Source organism: Trichosurus vulpecula, chromosome 5 (genome assembly GCF_011100635.1).
Source record: "Trichosurus vulpecula isolate mTriVul1 chromosome 5, mTriVul1.pri, whole genome shotgun sequence".
In the NCBI taxonomy this organism is placed as follows: domain Eukaryota; kingdom Metazoa; phylum Chordata; class Mammalia; order Diprotodontia; family Phalangeridae; genus Trichosurus; species Trichosurus vulpecula.
In genome coordinates, this window is record NC_050577.1 from 147,651,583 (window position 1) to 147,678,952 (window position 27,370).

Sequence of the window (27,370 nt, forward strand, 5' to 3'; positions counted from 1 at the left end):
GTTTTGAATCAATCGGTCCGCAAGCATTAATCACCTGCTATACGGTGGGTACCGTACAAGGAAGCAAACACTGTCCTATGCTCACATTAGCGCATGCCCCGACACATGATTCTAATTATAAGATTTTAAAATCTAAAATGTGAAAATCTGAATCCAAACATATGGTAACGAGCGCGGCAAAGTCAGTCCGCCCCAAGCTAAGCCCGGAAGACCGAGGGGAGGGGCAGAGCGACTGAAGCCCCGCGTGTACCCCGGCGTGTCCCCTCGCGTGTCGGGATTGAAGGGCAGAGTCCGCGTGTACAGAGTAACCCCGGAGGCGCAGGGCGGCGCACAGGAAGCACGTTCGCACCCACAGTGGCCGGACAACTGGCCAGGAGCCGGTTTCCGAGGAGCAGAGGCAGCGAGACGTAACGCGCCGACCCCCTGGAGACTGGAGAGAACAGGTGCCGCCCCTCCCCCCCTCCGATCCCTCTCCTCCCACGCACCGCACCGCCACCCCCCCCCCGCCCCCGCCCCCGCCCCCGCCGGGTCTTTGTGAGCGGTGCAGCGCCGCCGGAAGGGAGAGCGCGGGGCGCGCGGTGCTAGAGGCAGAGCGGGGCGCGCGCGGACCCGGGGCGGGAGCCCATTTCGGGCAACTAGTTTAGGGGAGGGGGAGGGGGGGGTTAGCACGCTCAAGATGGCCTCGGATATGAGCTATAGGGTTCGCCAGAGGATCAGCCGGCTCGGCCAGGTGCAGAGCTGGGGCGGAGCCGCTCCTTCCCCCTCCCTTCCCTTCTCCCCGCCCTCGCCCCGCCTCCTTTCCGGACCCAGCCTGGCTTAACCGCCTCCCGGCCCCACCTCGGGGCGGCCTCGCCCTGCCCCGCCTCCCGGAGCCTCGCTCCGTCAGCCTGACCCTCCCTCCTTCCTTCCCTCCGCCGCTGGGCCGTCCTGGTCTGGCTCCGTCGTGCGCGGTCCGGCCGCCCTGACTCTCGCCCTCTCTCCCTCTTTCCCTCAGAGGATGTCGGGCCTCCAGATTAACTTCAGCCCGCTTAAGGAGCCACTGGGCTTCATCAAGATTCTCCAGTGGGTGAGTGGGGTCCGTAGGCCCAGCCTCGAAGACCCGGGGGTCGCCGTCGGCTCCCGCCCCCTCCCCAGGGGGGGAGAGAAGGAGGGAGGCTGGGGAGGAGGCCCGCCCGCCCGACCCAGTCGCAGAGGAGGCCTCGGGGAGGGGGCTGGGGGCGGAGTGGTGAGGCCTCCGACGCCCGAGTTCGGCCGGGAAGGCCTGGCGGGTGCCCCGCCCCTTGTGCCGAGCTGGGCAGGAGGCGGAGGGGGAAGGGGGGTGGGGGGCAGGAAAAGGCCTCCGGAGCCCCCGGGACGCGGGCGGATGCGGCTGTCAAAGGGGATCTCGATGCGGCGGCGCTGTCCGGCGGCGGCCGGGACGGAACAGCCCCTCCCCAGCACTTCACCCTAAGACGGTGGCTAGGGCCGGGGCCGGGGGCCGGGGCGGGCGCGGGGTTCGGTCGGGGAAGAGAACGCTTCCTCTCGTGGTCTAACCGAAAGCCGGTCTTCACACTTCCATTCCCGAACCTCCCCCTCCCCAACTGCCTAGAAAGGATGAACAGGTAGGAGAACACGTGCTGAAGGAATCCGGAGGCTAATGAGAGTTTGTTAAGCGCCGAAAAGTTCAGGGGGGGAACGACAAACAGCTTATTTTTGTTGAGCCGCTGTAGCGGGAAAGCCTAGTGTTTGAAATAATTTATTTTTTTTTTTTTTTTGTGAAGCAAGCACAGAAATGAACGAGTTACTCACTTTCCATTGTTTGCAAAGTCCAATAGTTGTCAGAGTCGGAGTCGATATGCTAAATACAGAGTTTTAAAAATAATTTCGCTAAGACTTTTGGAAAACCTCGTACTTAGTTATTAAAGCACTTCATTAAGACTTTTGGGACCCTTTAGGGTGCCCCAAAAATCTTAGTGCTGTTTTAAGCCGTTAGACCTTAAAATTGGAACAAAAGGCGTTTTCGTCTTAGTGCGGTTTTATCCTAAAGCTTCAGTTTAGGACTGCACTAGGACCTGCGGGACGCCCCGTAAACACTCGGAGGAGCTGGTAGAGTCGTGTGCGTGCGCGCGTGTGTGTTTTTTTTTTTTTTTTTGCAGAGGGGCAGTTGTTAGCTCTTCTCCCTGCTTAGGACACCCGCGGTCCTTAACGTTGGAGGAAGCGCCGGTTGGACGTTGCGTGTTATCTTGTATATGATTTTTCCAGGCTCTGTTTGCAGATAGATATCTTCTCGTAAGGTGTAGGATAAGTGTGCTGTAGATGACACAGTAATAGCTCTTCGTCAGTGTGTTTTGGTGCTGCCACCTAACCTAAGCCTTTGGTGAGCGTTTCGGAAAACTGAAATTATGCTAGAAAACACTTAGTTTCATGTTGAACGATTTGCTTTCATTGGCCTCTTCTGGAATAACATAAGAATGGTGCTGGGTGGAAAAAGCCATTTGTCTATGAAACCAGATAGGAAGATAGTAGATTCTTGCAGATGTTTGCTGTTTTTAAATAATTGGCAGTCTTTAATTTAGCTCATACGACCAAATTACTTTTTTTTTTTTCCAAAACAAAAACTAGGCATAAAATTTAGGGAAAGTGATTTTATCAGGGAGTTTGAAAACACAGTATATGAGAGTTTGGTGGCTGTCCCTTCCTCCTGAAACTAGTGAATGTGTGGTTAGGGCTTTGTGACTTTGTTGTTGTTTGTCCCTTTTTTTCTCCCGGGTGGAGGCAGTCAGGGTTTAATGACTTGCCCAGAGCCATACTGCTAATAAATGTGAGGCTGGATTTGAACCTGGTGCTCTATCCGTGCACCACCTGGTCTCCCCCCTTTGCGTTTAACATTGAGCCCAGCATTTTTTTTTTTTAAAAAAGGCATTTGACACAAAAATAAAAGAAAAGGGAAAAACCTCACAAATTATTAAGCAGCCTTATCTAATGTAAAATAAAAGAACAATGCTGTATTTCTGTTTAAGCTGAAAGGAACGGTATAGATTATTCCTTCAAATTCCTTTTTACAGATGAAGAAACAGACCCGGAGAAATGACATTAATTATCCAAGGTCACATATTTAATTAGTGATATTTGAAGGAATGCTTCAGACTCCCAAGTTTGATGTTTTTCCTCACTATACCACACTGCCTTTTTTTGGGTTAATTTATTCAGTCAAATTCTGTATACTAAATAATGTAAATTAGCAATTAGTGCTTTCTGGATCTTATAGATAAGGAAAGAGCTGTTTTATTTTATTTACACTTAGATTTATTAATAATATGTTTTTAAAAATCATGGTTCTTAGAAGTTTCAAATACATTATAACCTTGTAAAATGAGCAATTTTCACGTACCTATACTAGGACCAATAGTAAGGTCATATAACAGCTGGAAGTGCCTTGGGTGGGGGTGTGTCATCTATTCCAACCCCCCAATTTCTCAGATGAGAAACCTGAGACTCAAAGAGGTTGTGACTTGCTCAAGGTCACTCGGGCAGTAAATGGCAGAGCCAGGATTCAAACCTAGGTTCTCTTAACTCTAAATCTAGTGTTTATTCCACTGTACCACACTGCTTCTTTAAGTATGCGTTACCTAAGTTGCTGAAATCCTCAGAAGAAGTTTATTGCAACTGGTTGGATTTTTAATGGAAGGCTGCTTTTAGTATTTAGAAACTCTTTGAAGGCAAAGACACTATCACATACATTTTAATTATTTGCCACTCCCTTTCAGAGCCTATTGCCTTGTGGGGGAGGGGAAGAGATGTGCTTTCAGTCATAAAGGTAGTAAAAGCAGCCTATGTGCACCTACACGCAAGAGTGAATATTACTGTTAAGCTTAATTCTTGGGTAGTATTGTGTTGGAGCTGTTATATAATGCCTTCATCCCAAGCACCCTAGAACTTTGTGTCCAATCAACTACAGTATACACAGCTCCCTATCTCACCCCACCCCAGTTGCTTTGTTAAACAAATGATTCAGTTTTACTTAAAAGTGAAGTCTCTCTCTCACTAGGTGTGAATAAGTATGTGTATATATGTAGTGCTCTGAGATTTACATAGTGCTTTGCATCATATAACATATCCAAGAGGTATGTATTATAAAAATTATTACACTTATTTTTCAAATTAGGAGTCTAAAAATCAGGTTGTGAGCCCTTAATATAAGGTATTCTCCTTTATTCTAATCCAAGCATATAATTTCAGAGTCCTGTTTTTCTCATCATATTGTTTTTATTATGATAAAACCAAAATGTGTTTAATGTTTTTGTGAGCTAGGTTATAAACTTCTCCTCATATTTTATAATTTAGTGTTCCATAAAATATTGGCAGCCTTTAAGAGCATTACTTTAATTTGTTTAGTATCTTTAAATTTTTGAAGGGCCAGATTTCTGTATGAGACCTTTTATACAGCTTCCTAGACTTTTTATCAGATTGAAACAAGATTTCTAACCACTTAGCATAATTAGCCCAGTTTTTTATTAGGATCATTTTTATACAAAACTCCCAAACTTGTCTCTTCATAGTTTTGGCATTTGAAAACAGTTGCATTATTTCTTAAAAGACAATTCTCTAGAATAGGGTCCAGCTTTTGAATTGGTACATGAAAATGAAGAGATTGAGATATCAAAATATCTTTAGTATTTTAAGTGCAAATTTTAATTAGATTTCTAGATAGCTGAGAAAATAGGGAGGTACAGAAAGAACTAAAAGAATTGTTTCAGGTGGAATTAAACCCATACACCCATAGACCAAATAACTTTCTTTAGTAGATAGCTTAGAATCAGACCAGTGTAATTGACCATTGACATTTCAGATCTTCCCCCCTCAGAAATAAGTTGAGATTGTGATTTTAGCATTTCCTTTTGATGTTAACTGGGATATGTAGATTTCCCCGTAGTGCACAGAATAATTAAATGATGTACTTTTCCAATACAGGGTATAGAACATTAATAATTTTAAAACTGCACTAAAACTTTGGGGACAACCTTGTATTTTATTTGTAGTATGTCAAGGATTGTGGAAATATGTTTATAGTTTATTTTGGGCACTAGAAGTGCCAGCTAGTTTCTTTTTTAATTGTGTTTGTGAATTCATATTTTCTTAAAAACCAGTTACTAGGTTTCAAAAACTTATTTCAGCTAAGGTCTTTTCTAAACCTTTTTCTTTCTTTTATTATCCTATTAGATAATAGGATCGTAGAATTGGCGTTGTAAAGAGTTTCGGAGGTCATCTAATCCAGCCCTCTCATTTTACAGTTTAAATTTGTTTGTCCTTTGTTCTTGAAGAGGACCATCCTGAGGGTAATGTCTTGACTTGTGAGTGAATTGGATTTAGGTGAGACAGAGCTGTGCATAGTGTTCAGTCTCACTTCTCTGTAGTCATGGAAGTCCAGTGGCCAGACAAAAGTCAGGACTACTGACCTTGGCCTTTCTAATTAAGGTGTTTCCCAGTCGTCAGTTCTCATGACACAAAGCCTATTCTATGACTAAGGGCTAGGTAAGTAAAGATACTGAAGATGGCCTGATTTACTATCACAAAAATACCATTCTGAAAGACCCTCAAAAGTGTTTGCTATTTACACTCATTCTTAGCTTTAGATACCTAAGTACCTTGGGTACCTACACAATGAACCTTGGAGGCTTGGGCTGGGAGCTGTTATTTGCCATTCAATGAAAACCAGAGTGTTTGGGGTGTAAAGAAGGAGTCTAGTAGCTCCATTTGAAACACAATGGCCGGTCTAGAGAATCATTGGACTCCTTTGAAACTATTTTTTTTTTTAAGCCAACTCTCTTTCAGGGCTGTATTTTCAAGAAATCATAAATGAAAACATAACAAAAAGTCCAGCTTTTCCCAAATGAAAGACTATAGAAAGAGAAAAGAAGATTGCATGAGGAAGTGCTATTGGATATAGCGATTAAGAAATCACTGGCACCTTTGGACAGGAATAGCAAATAGAATATTATCCATCTTTCTTCAAAATATAGCTGTCAACTGCCATGCTATATTTCATAGGCTGCTGTATGACTACCAAGTCCCCAGCCAAATGGTACATACTAATTTCAAGAGTTCCCCTCTCCCCCTTTCACAAAATAGGGGACAAAGCAAATCTGTGGATTTTATGACAAAACCAGGACTATGTACTGGTTTATTATTAGTCTGACATTAAAAACCACAAAAAAAAAAACACATACCTACACAAAAACACACACCCCAAGTCAGAAAGAAAATTGCCAACAGCATCTGGAGAAGAAATTAAATTCCTTTAGATCCTTGGAGGATTTTGCATAATAAATCCTAATGTTTTAGCACTGCAGATGTCACTGCTAATCCATAATGATCAAGTAAAATAATAATAGCTTACATTTATATAGGGCTTCAAAGTTTCCAAAGATTTTATAATACATTCTTATTTAATCCTAAACGTTTTGTGACATGGATAATACAAGTGTTATCTCCATTTTTGGATGAGGAAACTCAGGCACAGAGTGGATTAAATTATTTTTTCATGCCACAGCTAAAGTGTAGAAGGGTGGATTTTTAAATTCAGTTTACTTCAAATGCCAAAATCTTTCTGCTATACCATATTAGTTTAGGGGTGAATTTAGGAAACAGTATGCAAAGTGAGTGTACGTGGGAGAGTCTTAACATCTAAAAGCAGAGGTTCTTAACCTGGGAACAGGGAATTCAATTTAAAAAAAAAACTATTTCAGTATTTGGTTTCCTTTGTAATTTTGTGTGTATTTTACTTTGTGTATTTAAAAATATTCTGAGAAGGAGGTCTGTAGGCTTCACTAAACTGCCAAAGGGGGAACCGTGACAAAAACAAGATAGTTAAGAACCTCTGCCCTAAAGAAATACTGGTTAGTTTCAAGAAAAATTTAGACATTATTATGAGAATTTTTAAAATGTGGAACAGATTATTAGGTAGGCAGTAAGAATTAACTTCCATCTCAGGTTTAGATGCCGTTTTCTTTATTGATCATATTTATAACATCTAGCACAGAACCCAGTAAAGAGGTTTTTATAGATGTCTCTTATGGGTCCCCCCCGCCCCCATTCCCACTATCAATAAAACTATGCCCTCAATCATTTTGGACCTAGGTTTCCTGAAGTCTCTGCATTGATCTTCTTGCCTCCACAGCTGTCTTCCCAAATCCATTTTATACTTTGCTGCCAGATTAATCTCCCTCCAATTTAAAAGTTGTACCTTACTACTTCGATAAATATAATTGAAGATTTTCATTAAAAATAGCTTTTATCTATTACCAAATTCTTCTAATCAGATCCCATGTCACAAATAGGAAACTGAATTAGGAGGGCAAATGTTTCAAATTTTCAAGAAATTATTTTAAAATTAGTATGTCCCTCCCATTAATCCCTCTTCACAAGTAATTTTTTTAAAAAATGAAAAGAACATTCAATATCTGTCTACATAGTGCAGCAAAATATTTCCATATTAGCCATGTCCCAAAACATGTCTCTTTTTAAAGTTCTTCACCTCTCTGTCAAGAAGAGGATAGTTTATTATGTAGTCATTTTGGTCTTTGTGGTTTATCATTACATTGACCAGAATTCTAAGTTGTTTTTTTCTCTTATATAAATTGTTCACCTCGCCCTGTTCACTCTGAATCAGTTCATAAAGATCCTCCCAACTTCCTCTGAAATTGTCTCTTTCATCATTTTTTATGGCACAGTAATATTCCATTACATTCATACATCACAATTTGTTTAGCCATTCTCTAATAAGAGGACAGCCCCTTAGTTTACAATTTTTGACTATCACTAAATTTCCTAAGGAAATGGTTGTAATATGTATTTATTGTTCCTTAATATAACCATTTCCCATTTTTTGAACCTCCGTATCTCTTCTTAAAGTCTCAGATCAGAATTGACTAAATCACACCATATTCTTATTCCATGTCTAATTTGATATTGATTTTGTGTGTGTGCTAACAGGCTGTTGATTGATAGGGGAGTGGTTCTCCTATCAGTAAGTTATTTTTAGTCCAGTATCCTTTCTACCACAAGGGGATTGGGGCCAAGTAAAATATTTTGGCCTTCCCTTTGTACCAGAGAAGTCTTGAATTTTTTCTTTCATGGGATGTTTACAATACCTTATTGTAATATTTGGGTTAAGTATTTGTTATAGGCTCTGTGTCATCTTTGGATTCCGAAAAACTCCCCCCAAAATTCCAGTTTCTCATGCCAACCCAGGATATATTAAAATCATGATGGGGAAAGTCAAGATGTAAAAGAGATAACTGTAGAATATATAGTCAGTTTAATTTTTGGTGATGTTATTGCTTCCATTGCCTTCTGGTTCACTTATTAATGAAAGTGTCCTTGGTTTGGAGGCAGGGGGATTCTGTATGTTCTACAACAGTGGTATCAAACTCAAATAGAAACAGATCCCTGTGGGTTCCATATTTGACTAAGAAAACCTGGAATTAACATTACCTATGTTGTATTCTTTATTTTGTTAATTATTTCTCGATTATATTTTAATCTGATTTGGGTAGCACTTGAATTTTGGTGGCCTTGAATTTGAGGCCTCTGTGCTAAGTGTCAATCTTAAATAGAAGTGGGGTCACTAAACTGTATGTAAGCCACATATTGCAGGCCACATACCAACTAAGAAAATGGAGTATTAATATTATCCGTATTTTATTGCATATTTATTTTGTTAAATATTGCCCAATTACGTGCTAATCTGGATCTGGCCATACCTGGTAATGTCAGCTCCGTTCAGTCCGTGGCTGTGTGTTTGACACTTTTGATCTTCAAGTCTAACTTCTCATCTTTTCTTAATTTCCAGCATTTTTTGTTGCCCTACCTGGTAATTACCTTTGCATGTAAGCCATTGATTATTATTAAAGTATGTGTATGCACACATATTTAATTTGGAGTTCTTCATAAAATTTCTCTGCCTTCTGAACTTCAGCACAGACTTTGGTGCATAGACTGAAATTATCTTCATAATTGTCTTTATGCAAATGGTTATCTGTCAAGGAGTGATATGACAACTAACTATCACCTGTGAAATAACATTTCTTGTTGCCTTTGCATGTATGATGAAACCAAATGTTTTCTCCTTTATTTGCCGGAGGAGAACTAGTGAGCCATCCTTTGATTTATCTGTAACTTTGTCTTTTAGTTCCATTTATAGTGAAAATGCCAAGATTGATAGGATTTAGTTTCCTCTGTGGTATGTACATTTTTCACTGGACAAAGATCCCATGTTTATATCTATCAGCTGTTAATATTCTAAAAACTGCTTCTCAGAACCCTTTGTTCTACATTATCACTGTAGAATCAGAAAAGGGTCCTTTAGGACTTAAGGATATTTCCTGTTTTTCTTTCTTTAAATGAATTGCTGTGACCAAGGAATTAACATACTTATTAGCCGGCCTACTGATGATAAACCTCTTTGTAAACTAGCTGGGCTGCTTTCTTCAAAACCAGACATAGTCTGTTGCCAAGATTCTATTGGAACCCTTTCTAGTTTGTTACAGCCTTTCACAGCTTGTACTTCTTTGAGAATCTATGTTCTAGGGCAGAGATGGGAAACCTGCGGCCTAGAGGCCACATGTGGCCCTCTAGGTCCTCAGGTGCTGCCCTTTGAATCCAAAATTCACAGAACAAATCCCCTTAATAAAAGGATTTATTCTGTAAAACTTGGGTTTAGTCCAAAGGCTGCACCCAAAGGACAGAGAAGGCCACATGTGGCCTCAAGGCTGCAGGTTCCACCCCCCTAACACACACACCCCCCACCCCCGGCAATTGTCCTGCCACAAAAAAGGCCTCAGAGTGCAGCTTTATACATTTCCACTAGTTTCAATTAATCTTATTTGATTTTGTGTTTATGTTCTGGTCTGGAGATCTTTTGGGATCCTGTTCATAATCCAGTATGTTAGCATTGCCTTTTGCAAATTTGAAAAGTATAACATTTATGCCTTCATTAAGGTATTAATATTGTCAAATCCACAAGACCAAGGAAACTACTGTAGTCTTCTAAGTTCATATTTATGTCCAGTATGATAAAAATCTTAAAGTACAGTTATCCATTCTGCATTGCAACTTACCCCATTAATGTTTCTCTATATCATGGATTTGAATAAGAAATTAAATGGAAATTTTGGGGAGTTTTGCAGAAGCTGCAGATGACACAGGCCAGTAGATAGCACAGAAAAAAAAAATTTTGAAATTCAGAAATGCATAAAATATATGTGTAGTATTGTATAACATCAACACATTTTATTTTTTAATACCATTAATAATTCAGAGCTTTTTCTCTGGTATGAAGGGAGGACCAAAAAATTCTAGGCAGATTTTCCAGATCCAGGAGGTGCCATACCTTTAACCCTAGTGATGTGGAAGGGATAACTGTACTGCATTTCCTAGGTGTTTTCAGTAATATTCTTTCTGAGAGTTTTATATAAATTATAACCTGAGACAATAAATTAATACTAGATTTAAAAATCAGGAAATTAGTTTGCAACTTGAAGCCTTAATGACATGACTGATGAAAGTTACTAGTTTCCATCATCCCTTTTTCTGTAACATTCCCTACAACCTATGAGCTTCAGAGTGAACTGGTTTTAAAGTTTTTTGTGTGTGTGTGTGTGTGTGTGTGTGTGTGAGAGAGAGAGACAGACAGACAGAGAGAACATGAATAATAAGAGATTTTTTGGAGAGGAGAATGAATGAGGGAGAGGACAAGCTGAGTTACCCAACTAGCTGGGTCCCCATTCAGGCAGCTAGGTCTACTCACAGGTTGTGTTTGTCCTTCTTGTCACTCTTCTGTAGACCCTCTTCCAATCAGTCTTTAGCCTTACATCTATTCACCTCCTCTCCATTCATATTGTTAGCATCCTAGTTTGGGCCTTGATTTCTTCTGGTCTGGATAATTATAATTGTCTCCTCTGTTAAGTAACTCCTTCCCCTAATCTTCATACAACCATGAAAATATTTCTTAAGGTATATTCTCCAGCTCAAAAATCCTTTAGTAGTTAAGAGATATTACCTGTAAAGAAAATACAAATTGCTTCACCTGAACCAGGACTTTGGCTTTCCACGGTATTTTTTTTCCCATCCTATTTTACTCTACTCTTCTTTAGGCACTGTCAAAAACCAAACTGAAATATTAAGATGCGCCCTGCCTCCTTGTATTTAGAGTCCATCATACTTGGAATGGACTTCTTCAATATTGATACCTGTTGAAATTCTCTTCCTTGAGTGCCCAACTCAGATACTACCTCTTTCCTGATCTCTTCTGTTAGAAATCCCACCCCACCCCCAAAAAAATAAACTACTCTTCTCCCCTCAGCTTTCTAGGAATATTTTGCTTAGACCCCTCTCTTTCCCTTAAAATGTTCTAATTCATCCCTATATCAGTGATTTCTGGTTTCCTCTCCCTAATTCCATAGTTTAGCCCATCTGTAATTTAGTAAATAATTGCTGGTCCTTAGAAGTTAAGTGATTTTTGCCCATGAGTACTCACCTAGTCTGAGAGGTGGAACCTACATCTTCCTGACTCCAAGCTAAGCACTCAGTCCAGTTGTCTCTAATTATCTCTAGTTCGTATCTACTTCTCCTGTCCTCTACTATTTGTATAAATATCTCCTCTGTTTAATTGCAAATTGTAATGGACCAGGGTAGTATCCTATTTCATCTTCAAATACTATGCCATCTTATGAGGGCTGTCATATAATTGTGTTGTTTCAAACCTAGTTTTCTCAACTAGATCATAACCTTCTTGAAGGTAGAGACCTTGCCTTATGATTTTTCTGCATCTTACAAAACCTAACAGTGTATATAATTAAGTATAGACACCTGACCGTTTATTGCTTGAATATTTGTAGCTTTTTTTTTTTGTCTAGCTACATATCTTTAAAAGTGATCTACTGGTGGTGTGTACTTCGTTTGAAGAGAGTATGGGTAAGAATCCCAGCACGTTGGGTAGACTTCCTCAGGAGAGCTTGGTGTGGTGAGGAGTGGGGATGGGCAGACATGGATATGGTACAGTCTTCATCATGGAGCATCCAATTTGATGGGATCACTACTTGATTGAAGTATATGTAGAATGAATCCTATTAAGTTGAGCTAATATGTATTGAATACTATATTCAAAGCATAAAGATAGAGAGGACACTGTCTCATTGTCAAGTAACTTCATTGGGAGGGGGGAAAATAAGGATGGGACAAATTTAATTGTGATGCAAATTAGAAGGTAAAAGTTAATTAGATGGACAATTCTGAGTTCAACAATGGAAGCTGTCACCTGTGGTTTTGGAAGGAGAATCAGAGGAAGAGGTACAGCTAGAACTAACTGGCCAAAATATGAAGGGGGGAATAGGGGATAAAGAACATTCTTAACTCCATACCTTTACTCATACCATTCCTTATGTCTAGAAAGTTAGGGAGGTGTTTAAGGAACAATGAGTAATAAAGTTTGGCTGTAGTACAAGGTATGTGAAGGGAAGGAGTGTGAGATAAAACTGGAAAGGATAGGTTGGGGCCAGACTCTGGAAATACTCTGATGTCAAACTAAGGAATTTGGAGTTTGTTTATTAGGCAATAGTGAGCTATTGGGGAAAAAAAGGAGAGGCGATTTGGTGTGATAGGGTTCCGGCCTCAGTTAAGGAATACTTGGCCTTGAGTCTTGGTTCTGATATGTAGTATTCAGGTCAAGTCAGCTTAATTTTTCAGTACCCTCCCAGTACTCTTTGAGACTTAGTTGCAGAGCAGGTGCTGACTTGCATTGGTAGAGAGGAAGTTTTCCTCACTGGTAGTTCATTTAGAAATGAAATCAAGAGTGTACAATCAGAAAAAGGGTGGAGTTTGGGCAGTCATCAGAAGTTTTCAAATGAGATTGACAATTTATATTGTGTCTGGGATTTTTAAAACACTTTCCCCATAACAATGCTGTGAAATAAGAAATATATATTCTTGGATTTTAAGTGACTTGTCCAAGGTCACACAGGTAGTAAATAACAGAGAGAAAAGGCATCTAGGTGGCACAGTGGGTAGAGCACTAGACTTGGAATTAGGAAGACTCATCTTTGTGAGTTCAAATGTGACTTTAGACACTCATTAGCTGTGTGACCCAGGGCAAGTCGCTTAATCCTGTTTGCTCCCTTTCCACATCTGGAAAGTGAGCTAGAGAAAGAAATGGCAAACCACTGCAGTATTTGTGGCAAGAAAACTCCCAAAATGGGGTCACAGAGTTAGACATGACTGAAACTACTGAACAACAATAAAAGGATTTGAACTTTTGTACTCTGGCTCAGAAACCACATCTCTTTTCCGTTGTTTCAGGCTGGCTTCTTTTCACTGCTCCCTTCCCCTTCCTCCAGCCTTAGGAGGTATATCTTCCATTCAGTTAGCACCTGCCACTGAAATTGGGAGTTTCAAAAGGCATTTTCACTCTTCTAATTTGCCTTTCTGCTTTCTGTCTTCCTCTAGGGCTGGGCTGTCCAACCTTAGGTTATCTTAGGGCTGCATTAAATTAAAATAATTATTCGAGGGCCGCACGCAGAATAAAAAAATACAGTACACTAATAGAAAGTGGGGGAATACGCGTCATCAATATGACAGGTAAGGCAGGAAGCACGAAACAAACACAAAACGACAGCACAACAGTATAAAGGTAGATACTGACTAGTCTGCATCGTACAGATGGAACACATCCCACAGATTAATTGCAAATTCCATGCAGTATGTTCCATCTGTAATACTGCTTAAAAACACCAAAGAAAATTAACATCAAGAAGATTATTTATTAGTTATGGAATTAAAAAATCTAATACTCATTCCATGCAAATTATTATTTTATTTTTTTGCTTGTGAAAATTAAAACCTACAGGCAGGCCGCATAAAATCACACTGTGGGATGTATTTTGAACTGCTCTAGGGCATGTGAGCTAGATTATGGAGTTTGTCATTTTGGACTACTTTGCCAAAGGAGAGGAGGATTTTTAGAGTTGTTACATTGTATGTGGTTAGTTTTCAGCCTTTATAAATTATACCAGGTATTGATACATAATTTGCATAGATCACATATAATTATGTGAACAACATCCTTTGGTTAGTCATATATAGTAAGTTATGTACAGTAAACTTTCTATGCTCTCTATCATCATTATGCCTTCTTCCCCCAAATGCAGTATACTTCTCTGCATCAGTAGATTCCTGCAGGCTACTACATGAGTAGTAAAATGCTTGCCACAGTACACAGGCACCCTCAGACTCCAAAATCTTTTGAGGGTCTGTCTGTACACTATCCCTCTACTGGGCAAGACCCCTAATTGGAAAGATGCAATATTTTAAGTGGGAGATAATGAGGTCCTGAATTAGCATGGTGGCAAGGAAAGGAAAATGAAATAGTATATAATTAAAATATAATACTGTATAGGCTAAGTTGTAAAAATTTGATACCTAAATATGGCAGTTGAAGGAGGGGAGAAGAATCAGGTAACTGAGATTTTGAGACTAGAGGTTGTCCGGAAGAATAATGGTATAATATGCAGATTTAAGGAGTCAGGAAGAGGGACGTAATTTAGCATCAGAGGTGCCTTGGGTTTGGTTATGTTGAATTCGAAGTTCTAAGTAGGATGTTTGCTTGATATATACATTAGGTATTTGGAGTATTAGGTTTGGAGTTCAAGAGAGAGAACTGTTTCATTGTAGTGGTAGGGGCAGAATCCAAATTGCTAGACTAACTGGCAAGGTAGTGGAAAATTGACTGTAGACAATTCTTTGTAGATATTTAGCAGTGAAAGGAAGGAGAGCTCTAAGATGGTGGTGTGAGAGTATGACTTTGTATGTCAGAGAGCTAAGTATTTTTGTTGACAGAGGGGAAGAGGAATTGAAATGCACATAGAAGCAAAGAAGAAAGTCATGGAGTTTACCTAATTGGAGAAGACAATACTTAAAAAGGAGTGTTTTTGAATGGGAAGTCCGAGAGAATGATTGGAATCATAGTCATGTAGTACGAAGCACCTGTCGTGTCAGGCACTGTCCTAAGCAGTGGGAATACAAAGAAAGGCAAGAGACAGTCCTTGCTCCTCTCCAGAAGTGGTGGTGATCTGATTACTACATGATAACACACAGATGGGAAGTGATGTGCTCTTTCAGAGGCTAGAAAGATAAAAGTGAATGCTCATGAATCAGAGGTCCAGGTCACATTGCATGAAAGCTTGAGTCTGGGTCAGGGACAGCAGGGAGCCTGCCATGGAGCTAACTGGGAAATGGTGGGTGAGCCTACAACCAGGCAAGAAGATTGAAGGGAGGAAGGGATAGAACAAAGTCAAGAACACAGGTAGGTGGTAAGAGTTAACCTTGCAAAGAGGAAGGGAGAGAAGTGACTGTTTTGAGGGTATGGATGAAGGGAATTGAGGGAGTTCCTTAATCTCAATACAGTAGTCTTTGTGATATTCTGAAGGCAGAGGTTTGGGAGAGTTTGAGAACAGTGAAAAAGGATTGGAACAACCGTTGTGGGGGAATGTGTAACTTTAAGGTTCTAGGTATAAGGTTATATAGCATTACTGTGTTGTAGAGAACCTATTCAGCAGGTTGGTGTGATGAGATCACTGGACTTGGAGTCAGGAAATAATTGAATTCCATCTAAGATGCTTAAATGTCACTTAACTTTTCAAGTGAGAAGTCATAACTTCTCAGTTTTCTGTCTATTAAATGGGGACAAAAATACCTATACCCCTTCAGAGTGGTTGTAAGGATCAAATGTGATAATGTATGTAAAGTGCCTTTGTAAACATACAAAAATGTCAATGTCTGTTGTTAGAGCCCAGAAACCTAGAAAGCAGATGTGCTGAAAGTTATCCTGGTTTGGTTGGTATAGCTAAAAATCAAGTGAGAGGGATTCTGGGTCACCAGCAAGACTGTTGTTGATTACACCAATCATGAAGTATGGTTGAAGGAGGTAAGTGAAATTAGAAGAGGGCTGACTAGAGAGAAATGAAGAGATTGGAGGTTGAGATGAAGACTAAGAAAAGGTTCATCAAGAATGAAGAGTATTTTATGTTGAAAGATAAGAGACTGGTCAGAGGGGAATTTTTAACAGTTCAAGATCCTGGAGGTGGAACTAAGAATAAAAGGAACATTTAGACTAGAATGTGTCTTAACTAGCAACTCTAAGTAAGTGAACGGAAAATAACAGAAATGGAGGGCTGTTGAGGGACATGGTTACCTGGAGGAGGATGTAACACTTAATGTACCATTCTCAATTTCTTATTAGAACACTGGTCTTTGCCTGTGACTCGGGTAATGCTGCTGGCTGATTACAAGCCCTGAAATGTATGGGGAAAAGGGAATGAAAGTGGATGCCACAGGTTATTAAGATTGCTGTAATTACTACATTGTGTTACAGTAAAAGAAAAAAAGAAAAGAAAAAAGAACTAGACTTGGAGTTAGAAATTCAGGTCACTGCTCCAACACATATTAGCCCTGTAACCATTGGCAAGGCACTTAGCTTCTCTGGGGCTCTGAAGGATGTGGATGATAATTCCTGTACTAATTATATTACAGGAACACCATGAGGAAAGTGCATGTAAATGGAGGAGCCTAGTATTTGTAACTCCTTTGAATAGGAATCTACAAAACATTAAGATTTGATTTCTAATGGTGACTAGATTCTGGGATGAAGAAGAAAACAATACTTAGAATCTCATTAGTCCTGATAAAAAGCTCACGTTTGTATGTTACACTAATAATATATTTTATGTAAACTTACTTGCTAAGAAAAGACAGGATTAATTCAGTTTACCTTTTGTTGCTTCAGTGAACATTCTTTTGTTCAGGGTAGGAGAAAGGGGGAAGTTAGGAATGGCTCAAGCTATGAGTAACATTCTTAATCCAGTGAAAGATCATATTAGATAAGATTAAGATCTACTTGGTATTAGCAACCTATCAGCAATCAAACTGTATTTCTCTACTTTGTGTTACTAAACAGTAGTGATTTGCTATTGACTAGTAGTATTGACTGCAAACAATCATTAAGTATTTACAGTGCTAGGCACATTCTAAGAGAAAAACTGGCTGTGCCTGCCCTCAAGGTGCTTATTACTAGAAGGATGTATGTGTAACAATGATAATCTGAGGAGAAAGAAGGCACTAAAAAACTGGGAGAGAATCTGGACAGGCCTCCTGTAAGGTGACACCTAAGCTCATCCTCAAAGGAAGATAAGGATTCTGAGAATGGAGGTGAGGAAGGAATGCATATCAGATATGGAGGAGATCCTGTGTGAAGGCATTGAGACAAGAGATGGAAACTTTAGTTGGGGAACAGACAGTATAGTAACTTTAAAAGTAAAGTATGTGAGAGAAAGTAATGTGAAATGAAACTGGAAAGATAGATTGGAGCCAGATCTCTGGAAAACCTTGAATTTAATCCCTCTGAAGCATTTTTATTTTATTCTAGAAACAAACAGGAAACTAAAGTTTTTGAGCAGGGTATGCAAGGACTGTGTCTTGGGAAGATTATTTTAATCAGCAGTGTGGAGGATACATTGAAGAAGGAATGCATTTGAGTGGACGTAATCAGTCTTCAAGCATTTATTAAGTACTTAATATATGCTAGGCACTGATGATAAGCATAGGGACAGAAAGTGAAGCCAGAACAGGAGTGATGACCAACCTTCACACAGAAAAGTGGTTACTCTATTCCTGGAACTATATGCAAATCTTTCTTCAGTTCCGTAGTCCTTGTTAAATTTTGTGCATTGCTGGTATAGTCTGAGAACCTAGAGTCAGCTTCTGTGCCAGAAGGAAGGTATTTGAGCAGGACTTTAGCTTACTATTAAGAAAAAGATTTGTGGATTTTACTTTTTTTTTTAATGTATGCTAGTTTTCTCTTCCCAACAAATTATTGCTACTTGATCATAGCCTTTGTAAAAAAAAAAATTAATCTGAAATAGTGCCTGGCACATAATGAGCATTAAATAATTTCTGGTTAAGTAAAAGGGAAGAGTATGATTGGATTTAAAGTCTTGTGTTATTTCAGGAAAAAGTTTAGAAAAGAAAAATACACTTTTTTCTTTAAAACAATTTTTATTGCTCTTTTTCAAAAACAAAGATGGAAGAAGGGGTAAATAGTTGAGAACTAACCAACACATCATTTCAGTTTGACCATCCACCCCAGTCCCCCACCTTTGTAATATGTTTCTAACAATGTTAGAAACAGAACAGTTACTTAATTTGGAAATGTACAAAAGTTCATTTGAAATAACTTCGGACTTCAAAAAAAAACCCAAATTATTTTCGAGGAAATGCCTCTTATAATGCTAGAAAATTTTAAAATCTTAAAAGATAATGTGAACATACAGTGGCATTTCATTCTAAGATGACAAGCATCTTTATTTTTGTCATCAGCCTATATAAAAACCCCTTTCTTCTAGATTTCATGCCAGTCCAAATTCAACCCTATTCCTTCAGTCCCTCTCTCCTTTGCCCTCTTCTTCCATGTCCGGTGGAACAGACTCCCTACTTGTTAACAAAATCTCCTTTATCTTACAAGTCTAATTAACATACTACCCATCTTAAGCTAATAGAAACCCAACACACTTCATTTCTTACCTTTGCTAAATGCTATTTCTTCTCTCAGGTCTTACTGCTCTTTTCAGACCTACCCTTTGTCACTTTCCTCTACAATCTCCTCCTTATCACTAAAATCTGCTGGCCTTCTTGCCTTTTTTAAGGAGTTTAGTATCTGACCCAGTTTTTCTTCTGCACTGATTTTTTCTTTGTTTTATGTAGGTGTTGCTGTCTAGGTGAAGGACCCTAACCCTTCAGTTTGTCAGCCTTTTCAGCTCTTTTTATTTATATCTCCAGTCTACCTCTGCTACTCATAAGGGTGCTCATTTTCTTTAGTCTGTACCAATACATCCAATTTTTAAAGTTTATCTTGCTTTGGATAAATTTTGACTTAACACAGCTGACAAACATAAATTTAGAAAGCATATTCCTCAAAAACAAGGAAATAACACTAAAGAGTAACTAATAACGTTAGGCACCTACTATGTGCCAGGCACTATACTAAGCCCTGGGTATCCAAAGACGGTCCTTGCCCTCAAGGTCCTTCCCATCTAATGAGGGAAGACCACACACAAAAGGAAGCCTAAAAATATGTGAGGGCACTTGTGAGTTTGAGGTTGGGAAAGGGCTTGGTAGGGACCCAGCCTGATGGAGATGTCCAAAAGCAGCGTAGCTGGTAAGAAATGGGAACTACAACTGATGGTACATTTGTTAAAAGAAAGGAATATTATGCTTTAACTTTAACAGCTGTATGTAGTCTGTTGTGTTTAGCATATTCCTTTATTCCTTTGCTTATATCCTTTATTCCTATATATATATGTTTGCTTATATCCTTTATTCCATATTCCTTAATTTCTTTATATAGTTGCTATGGTAGATACTTTTTTAAAAAAAATTTTCATCTACATCACTTGATTCAAGTTTTCCCATATTTCTTTGAGCTTTTAATATTCGTCTTTCCATATGCAGTTTTTTTTGTTCGGTCATTTTTCAGTCTTGTCTGACTCTCCGTGACCCCCATTTGGTGTTTTCTTAGCAAAGATACTGGAATGGTTTTCCATTTCCTTCTCTAGCTCATTTATAGATGAGGAATGGAGGTGAAGGTTAAGTGACTTGCCCAGGGTCACATAGCTGGTACGTGTCTTGAGGCCACATTTGAACTTATGAGTCTTCCTCATGCCAATTGTGCCACCTAGCACCTTGAGAATGGGGTGGAGCTTTTTACTTTATTGGTGTCCTCAGCATATAGCACAATGCCTGGCACATAAGTGCTTAATAAATGCTTGTGAACTGACAAATTACTCCATCTGTGTTCTTTGACTCATCTCCTATTCTTTGCTCTTTTACTCTCAGAGGAACCTTACCTGTGCCAGCTCTTCTACTTGTCCATTTGATCCCTTCCCATCCATCTCCTCTTGGAGTTTGCACCTTTGATCATCTCCAGTTTAATTAGTACCAACATTGTCCTGCCTGTTGGTTTATCACCTTATGAACTTCCTTCTGCTCTCTTGTGTTTGTTTTGTAAATGTTTCATTGACAGTTCTTTTCTTGCCTTTTTTTTTGTTGCAGCATCACTGAGAGTTCTTCCCTTCTCCAAATAAAAACCTTTTCTTGTAACAAACACTGTTAAGTAAAACAAATCTGTATTGATTATGACTGAAAAGTCTTATTTTATACTTACAATCCATCGGTTTTTAAGAGGTATGCTTTTTTTTTTCTGTCTTTGGGAGTTATGATTGACTAGACTTTTTTGCTCAAAGGTCAAGTCTTTAAAACTTGTTTTCATTTACAGCATTGTATATACTTTATAAGTAGTTCTTCTGGTTCTGTTTATTTCGCTTTGCATGTACTCCTTAATTCTTCTCATATTCCCCATATTTGATCTGTTGACAGGTCTTATCATGTCTACCTTCACAAACATCTTTGATATAGTTGTCTTCATCACACAGCCACCACTTTCATCACCTCTGACCTAAGACAATTAAGGTAGTCTTCTAATTGGTGTCCCTGCCTCAAATCTTGTCCCCACTCAGACCTTCTCAGAGCCACCAGTGAATTCCGTGAAGGGCAGATCTGATCATGTCACTACTCCCTTACTCAGTAAACTCCACCATCTCTCTTTTACCTCCAGGATCATATATAATCTTACACTTCTCTCCTTCCTGATGTTGTTAGTCATTTTTCAGTCATATCTGCCTTTTTGTGATCTCTTTTGGTGTTTTCTTGGCAAAGATACTAGAATGGTTTGCTATTTTCTTCATCTCATTTTACAGATGAGGAACTGCTGCAAACAGGGTTAAGTGACTTGCCCAGGGTCACACAGCTACTAAGTATCTGAGGACTAATTTGAAATCAGAAAGATGAATCTTCCTGACTCCAGGCCCAGCACTCTATTGTGCCACCTCACAACTGCCCTTGTCCTTTATACATACCTTAAAATCCAGCAACACATGATTACTGACTGTCCTCTATCCATGGAATGCTTTGTGACTCACCACCACCATCCTGGCTTCCTTCAAGATTGGGCTCAAATCCCACTTGCTGTAAGAGGAATTTCCTGGTGTGCTGCACTCCTTCCCTACCCAGTGCCTTTCCTTTGAGATTATCCTCCCTGTACATAATTATTTCAGCTGTAGACTATGAGCTCCCCAAATGCTGAGCACTTGGCTTTTTTTATCCCAATTAACATTTATTTTCTTCTCTACCTCCTCTTTCACTGGGAAAAAGAGAAACAGAACCATTATAACAAATATACACAGTCAAGCAGAACCAATTCCCACATTGGCCATGTCCAAAAAAGTATATCTCAGGCTGCCCTCTGAGTCTATAACCTTTGATAGGAGGTAAGTAGCATTGTTTTTGGTCACTGCATTAATAAGAGTTTTTAAGTATTTCAGAGTTGTTTGCCTTTCTGGCTAGATTTCTTTGAACTATCCCCCAAACCTTGTTTTTAGGACACAGTATTCCTTCACATTCATATACTATAACTTGTTTATCCATTCCTTCAATTGATGGGCATCTACTTAATTTCCAGGTTTTTGGTACCACAAAAAATAGCTGCTGTAAATTTTTTTTTAGTACCTATGGGTCCTTTTCCTGTTTGATCTCTTTGGGATATATACCTAGCACTGGTATCAGAGGGTCAAAGGTTATGTAACAGTTTAACAACTTTTGGGGCATAGTTCCAAATTGCTTTTTGAAATGTTTAGACCAGTTCACAAGTCCACCAATTGTGCATTAATACGGACAGCCACTTTGTTTACAAATGCTATAATTTAAAAGTTCATCCCTTTGGAGGTGTGTGTTTAATAGTGGTAGTATTGGATCAGAGGAGATACATATTTTAGTTACGTTGGTTCTATTAAAAGTGCATGTTAGTATGGCTCCCCTCCTACAGTTGCCATTTTCCTTTTTCATCATCTTTGCCTACCCGATAAATATTGATGTATGTCCTCAGAGTTTAATTTACAATTCTCATTATTAGTGGTTTGGAGCATTTTTTCATATGGTGTTAAAACCTTGGATTTCTACCTGAGAGCTGAACTCCCTTTCTTATTCTTTGACCGTTTACCTATTGAGGAATGAATCTTGATCTTATTTATTTTGATCAGTTCCCTACATATTTCCGGCATGAGACTTTTATCCGAGAAATTTGCTACAAATCCCCAGGCCTTCTCCATTAACTGTTTCCCTTCTGATTCTAACTGTAATGCTTTTATTTGTGCAAAAACATTGCAATTATACGTAAGCCAAATGGTCCATTTTGTTAACTGTGGTTCTTTCTTTTAGGCAAGAATGCTTCCCCTGTCCATGGTTATGAAAGGCATCCCTTCTGTTCCTTCCTAATTTGTTCATAAGACTTTTTATAAGTAGGTCATATATCTATTTTGAGCATTTTTGTGGTATGTGTTGATCTAAACCTAATTTCTCCCAGTTCCTATTTCCCACATTTGGGTGATGGATTGGGTTTATGCCAGGAAGCTGCCCCTGTTGATGTAACCACAGATTTTCACTATTCTCCATTTTATGTATAATTTTCCTTTTACTGAACCAACCCTGCTTTTGCTGTTTGTAAATCCAACTAGTTGCCTAAAATTGTACCACTTCCATGAATCTAACCTGTAGAATTTTCCTTTTTGATTTCATTTCTTTTCATGTCTCCTGATGAGTCTTCTAAATCTTAAACTTATTTTTGATCCACGCTGTAATTACACTGTATTTCTCCCTTCTTCCACTCCTTACTCTGGCCTCTTTGTTCCTATAGTCTTCGCTCTATACTTGATCAGTTCAGCTATGAACTATCTGCTGCTGGAGGAAGTTGTGCGGTCACACAGTCAAGTACAGATTCATATTATCTGATTTCAACTGGGCTTTCACTACTGTGAGGTGATTTTATTCTTCCCTGATTGAATATCATGGTTTGGTTTGGTTTTTTACATCCTGCACCCACTTCTTTCATATAAACACTATGTATTGTGCATTTCAGACTGGATGTTGTGCAAGCATCCCTGACTCAACATTTCCAAAATAGAATTCGCCACCTTATCCCCCAAAACTCACCTCTATATTATTGTCAAGGGTGCCTTCCTCCTTGACTCATCACTTTCCCTCCCCCCACATACTCATTTGGTTGCCAAATCTTGTCACTTCTGAAGCTTCCACATCTTCTTTTACACCTGTCCCCTTCCCTCGCCTCACACAGTCCCCACCCTAATTCAGGACTTCATCACCTCTCACTTCTTTGAGTAGTTCCTCTTTCTCAATTCTCTTCCCTCTCCAGTCCATTCTCCACACAGCTTAATAAAGTAACTTTGCTTCACCACAAGTCTAACCATGACACTTCTCTACTCATTAAGCTTCAGAGCTTTCTTCTTCTACTTAGGATCAAATAATTAATGTTATTCCATCTTTTAAGTTTTATGATATACATAATTGGACTTTATATGCATGATTTATAAATAAGTAAATGTGCATATATTGGAGGTACATTATCACAGTTTGGAGATCACTGGCCTGGTAATCATTTGGAATATGCTACTGTGTGTATGTGTATCCATTCACATACATGTGTGTATTTAGTTTATATGTTTTATCCCTCCTTTATGTATTTTATCTCCCTAATTAGAGTGTAAGCCACTACCTGGCAGGGACTCTGTATTTCTCTTTAATCCCAGCACCATACCTTACCTATATTTGTTGCTTACTCTACCCTTCTGAATTACTGTTAAACTTTTGGAAGAGCTGTGATTTATTCTGTGTAGGATACTCTTTAAATAGACACAAAATATTGCCTTCCCATAGTCTCATTAGGTGGTTTTATGATGTTTTGTCGTAGAAAAAAATTTTGGTGGCAACCATTATTGTGCTGAGCCTGTGACTTAGCAATATATAGATTTATTAAGCAGCTATTATGCATCAGGCACCGTACAAAGCACTGGTGATACAAAAATAGGTAGTCCACATCCTCAAGGACCTTACAGTCTAGTGGGGAAGACAACAAGCTCTGTGCCAGACATATAAGTAATAATTAAGAGAGAGAAGACTCTACAGTTAAGAGGGATTGGGAAAGGCTTCCTGTAGATGGGATTTTAGTTGGGACTCAAAGAAAACCAGAGTCAGCAAACAGAAATGAGGAGAACGTTCCAGCCAGTAAAAATTGCCCAAAGCGGAGAGATGGAGTATCTTGCTCAAAGAACAGCCAGGAGCTAGTATCACTGGATTAAAGAGTTACTTTGGGGGAATTAAAGCATAAGGAGAGTGGAAATGGTAGGAAGGGCGTAGGCTATGAAGGACTCTGAAGTCTGTCCAACTAAGTAAGACCTAGGTGACCAGACTTTGTCCTTCGTCGGCATGTTCTCCTCCGTACCAGAATGAGGCATCCAAGGAGGACTTTAAGGGAGATTACTATCGTACTATAGCTTTTGAATCAGTATGGTACAGTGGAAGGAGGGCTGACCTGGGTTTATACTAACCTTCGTTCTGCTACTTACTAGGTGACTTGGGCACGTCACCTCTATTTCCTCTTTATTTCTAATCTTATGATTTAACTTTTCATGTGACTTCATTGTGTTACAATTTCGTATGTGATTTCATTGTGTTATGACCCCTTCACACATATAACCCAGTGAAAGTATTGCGAAAGATTACTGTATTAGTAATTAGTTGGATTTAAAATGTCAAAGGTGAAGTGTTTTTCTATATTTCTCATATTTGAGAATTCTTATATGCCTTCTGAACCTCTCTTTAAAGCACTCCATTTCCACTTGCCTCCTCTCCCCCACCCCAGTATTGGCCTCCCCTTTCTGTGCCTACCTTGAATAAGTCTTCTTGCAAAAAAGATAGTAAAGGTAACATGTTTAATTCTAAAAAGCTATGGCTGTCTACCAAACTCCACTACAATATTTTAATAGTAAGAATAGCTCGGGTTTCCATCTCACTTAATAGTTTACAGACTTTCTTCGTGGCTGTCCAATAATGTAGGTAAGCGTATACTGTGTCTATTTTATATATGAGGAAACTGAAGCTTAGAATGGTTAAGTGATATGTTCAGTCACACAGCTAGGAAATGATAGAATCTAATTATGCCCAACTTAAAGGCCTGCTCAGTCTGCCATACCACACTTGCCTCTCTGGTAGATAGACTTCATCATGGTAAAACCAGATAGGATGTTGTTTATATATCAGTTATACTCAGTAATGGTGTAGTGTTTTTAATCTTTTAAATTATGTTTTAATTCTAGTCCATTATTTAAAATATGCTCTGATAGTTAAGATTTTAGGGATATTTAAGAGAATAAACTCTTTCCTTTGTCCTATCCCAATTTTTATGTAGGTAGCTTCCATTTTTTCTTTTGCCACTTGTGGAGGGTTTAAGGGCAAGACAAGTTTCCAAGTTTCCTGCCCAGCTTTACATCCTGCCAATGGTACAGTTGAAGCAGCCTTTGCTTATCCATTCAGGTAAGTGTGTTTATCCATCCTATCCATCCTCCCTTCTCCCCTTTTGTTTTTCTTTAATATTTTGCTGTGTGTACGTGCATTTATATTGCCAAAATAAGATTTTCAGTTGTAAATTTGTTTCATTTTTGTGTTTTTATATATAGATATGTATATGTATGTGCGTGTACACACACACACACACACACGCACACACGGTGTCTGGTACATAGAAGTTCCATGATAATGCTTGTTAATTGCTTTAAGAATCAAAAGTAATATTCTCAGTGCCTTGTTTGGAGAGTTACACTATACCTCTTTTTAAGCAAACACGACGTATGAAAATGAAGTATTTCCAAAAGGATAAATCATCAAACCGATTGTTATTAGTATGAAATAAAATATACTTCTTTGTTTAGTGTGTCTTTAAAAAACATCAGCAAAAATTCAGTTCACACAAAGTTAGGAATCTTATTTCTGTCAAATGAAATATATAGATATAAAGTTCTATTCCAACAGAAGAAACTATATCTCAAACAACTTGATTCATTTAAACTTGATGTGGACTCTTATCGGATGTTCTGCTAAATGTTTAACAGCCAGATCTTGGGGGATCTGCAACACTTTAAAGTCTAGACAGTGAACAAAAACAAAGCCCGTATGTCAAAGTAGCATTCATGTATGTGAGAGTATTCAATTCTAGTTAATAACTAATAATGTTTGCCAACCAAATTATTTTATTTTAATATGTTGCACATAAAAAATTTATTTTAAAACTATCAAATAGAGAGGGGTAGTTTGGTGTAGAAAGAGTACCAGTCTAGGAACTACAAGAGCTGAATTTTAGTTCCAAGCTTACCATCAACCATCTTTGGGCAAGTCACACTCTCTCTGAGCCTCAATTTCTACATCTGTAAAGTTCATGGGGCTGGAGTAGATCCTTTCTAAGGTCTCTTTTAGCTTAGAATGATAGTTCTATGAGCCTGTGATAAGAATTTGATTAAATATTGATGCTTCTATCCAGAAAAGGCTCTAAATGTGTGCCTGCATTTTTTTTTGTCTTACCTCTTGCTATTAAAATGTGTTTAAAGATCTTTTTTATCCTCTTTCAAGAATTTAATTTCTTAAATTTTTTTTTTTAGGTTGAATCAAGTTACACTTCATGCAACAGAGGAGCCTCTGTGTGGTATAGCTTGGAGCAGTTATTTTCTCATAGGAGATTTCTCTTCTTCTGCCCAGTTCTATGTTACATTTGCAGCCTTGGTCTTCCTATACTGCATTGCTGCACTTGTACTTTATATTGGTTATATGAACCTATATCGGGAGAGTCGAAAAATTCCCTTTGCTGTAAGTTATATTCACGTTGATGTTACTTTCTTTTTAGAGAAAAGTAAGGCATTTCTGCTAATTTATCTGACTTGCAATACAGGTTCTCATATATCAGAATACTTTTGGCTCCTGTTTTGTAAATATCATGGAATATAAGTCAAACTGATGTGTAGATTAGCTTAAATTTTTTAATCTAAAAATTCATCTATCAGCATTCTAGAACCAGAGATTACTCGAATATTTTGAACAGCTTTCTATGTAGTAAACATATAATCAACTCCTAAATGGGGAGAGATTTTAGTTTTTTGGTTTATGTTTAGATTTTTAAATAAGCTATTCGGTAGAAAATAACAGGCTATTAAGTATACTTCAATTCTGAAGAATTGGTTAAATACCAAGAACCTCAAAACTAAGTAGTTTTCATAGTTCTTTTTTTTTTACCTTCTATCTCCTCCTCTCCCCACCCCCCGCAAACAAAAATCTTAATAACTCACTTTAAATTTACCTCTAAGACTTTGACAGTCTATCTTTGAATTCCCTATTT

The 27,370-nt window shown here is 38.7% G+C and overlaps 1 protein-coding gene across 1 annotated transcript in view; it reads left to right on the plus strand.

The window, feature by feature from the left end:
• The first annotated feature begins 221 nt into the window (after positions 1-221).
• SYPL1 (synaptophysin like 1) overlaps positions 222-27,370 on the plus strand; it is a 33,569-nt gene continuing 6,420 nt past the window's right edge. The window contains exons 1-4 of the mRNA XM_036760009.1: positions 222-443; positions 995-1,066; positions 25,397-25,521; positions 26,640-26,844. Of these exons, the coding sequence (XP_036615904.1) occupies positions 998-1,066; positions 25,397-25,521; positions 26,640-26,844 (399 nt within the window). The 5' untranslated portion in view covers positions 222-443; positions 995-997. The remainder of the gene's footprint in view (positions 444-994; positions 1,067-25,396; positions 25,522-26,639; positions 26,845-27,370) is intronic.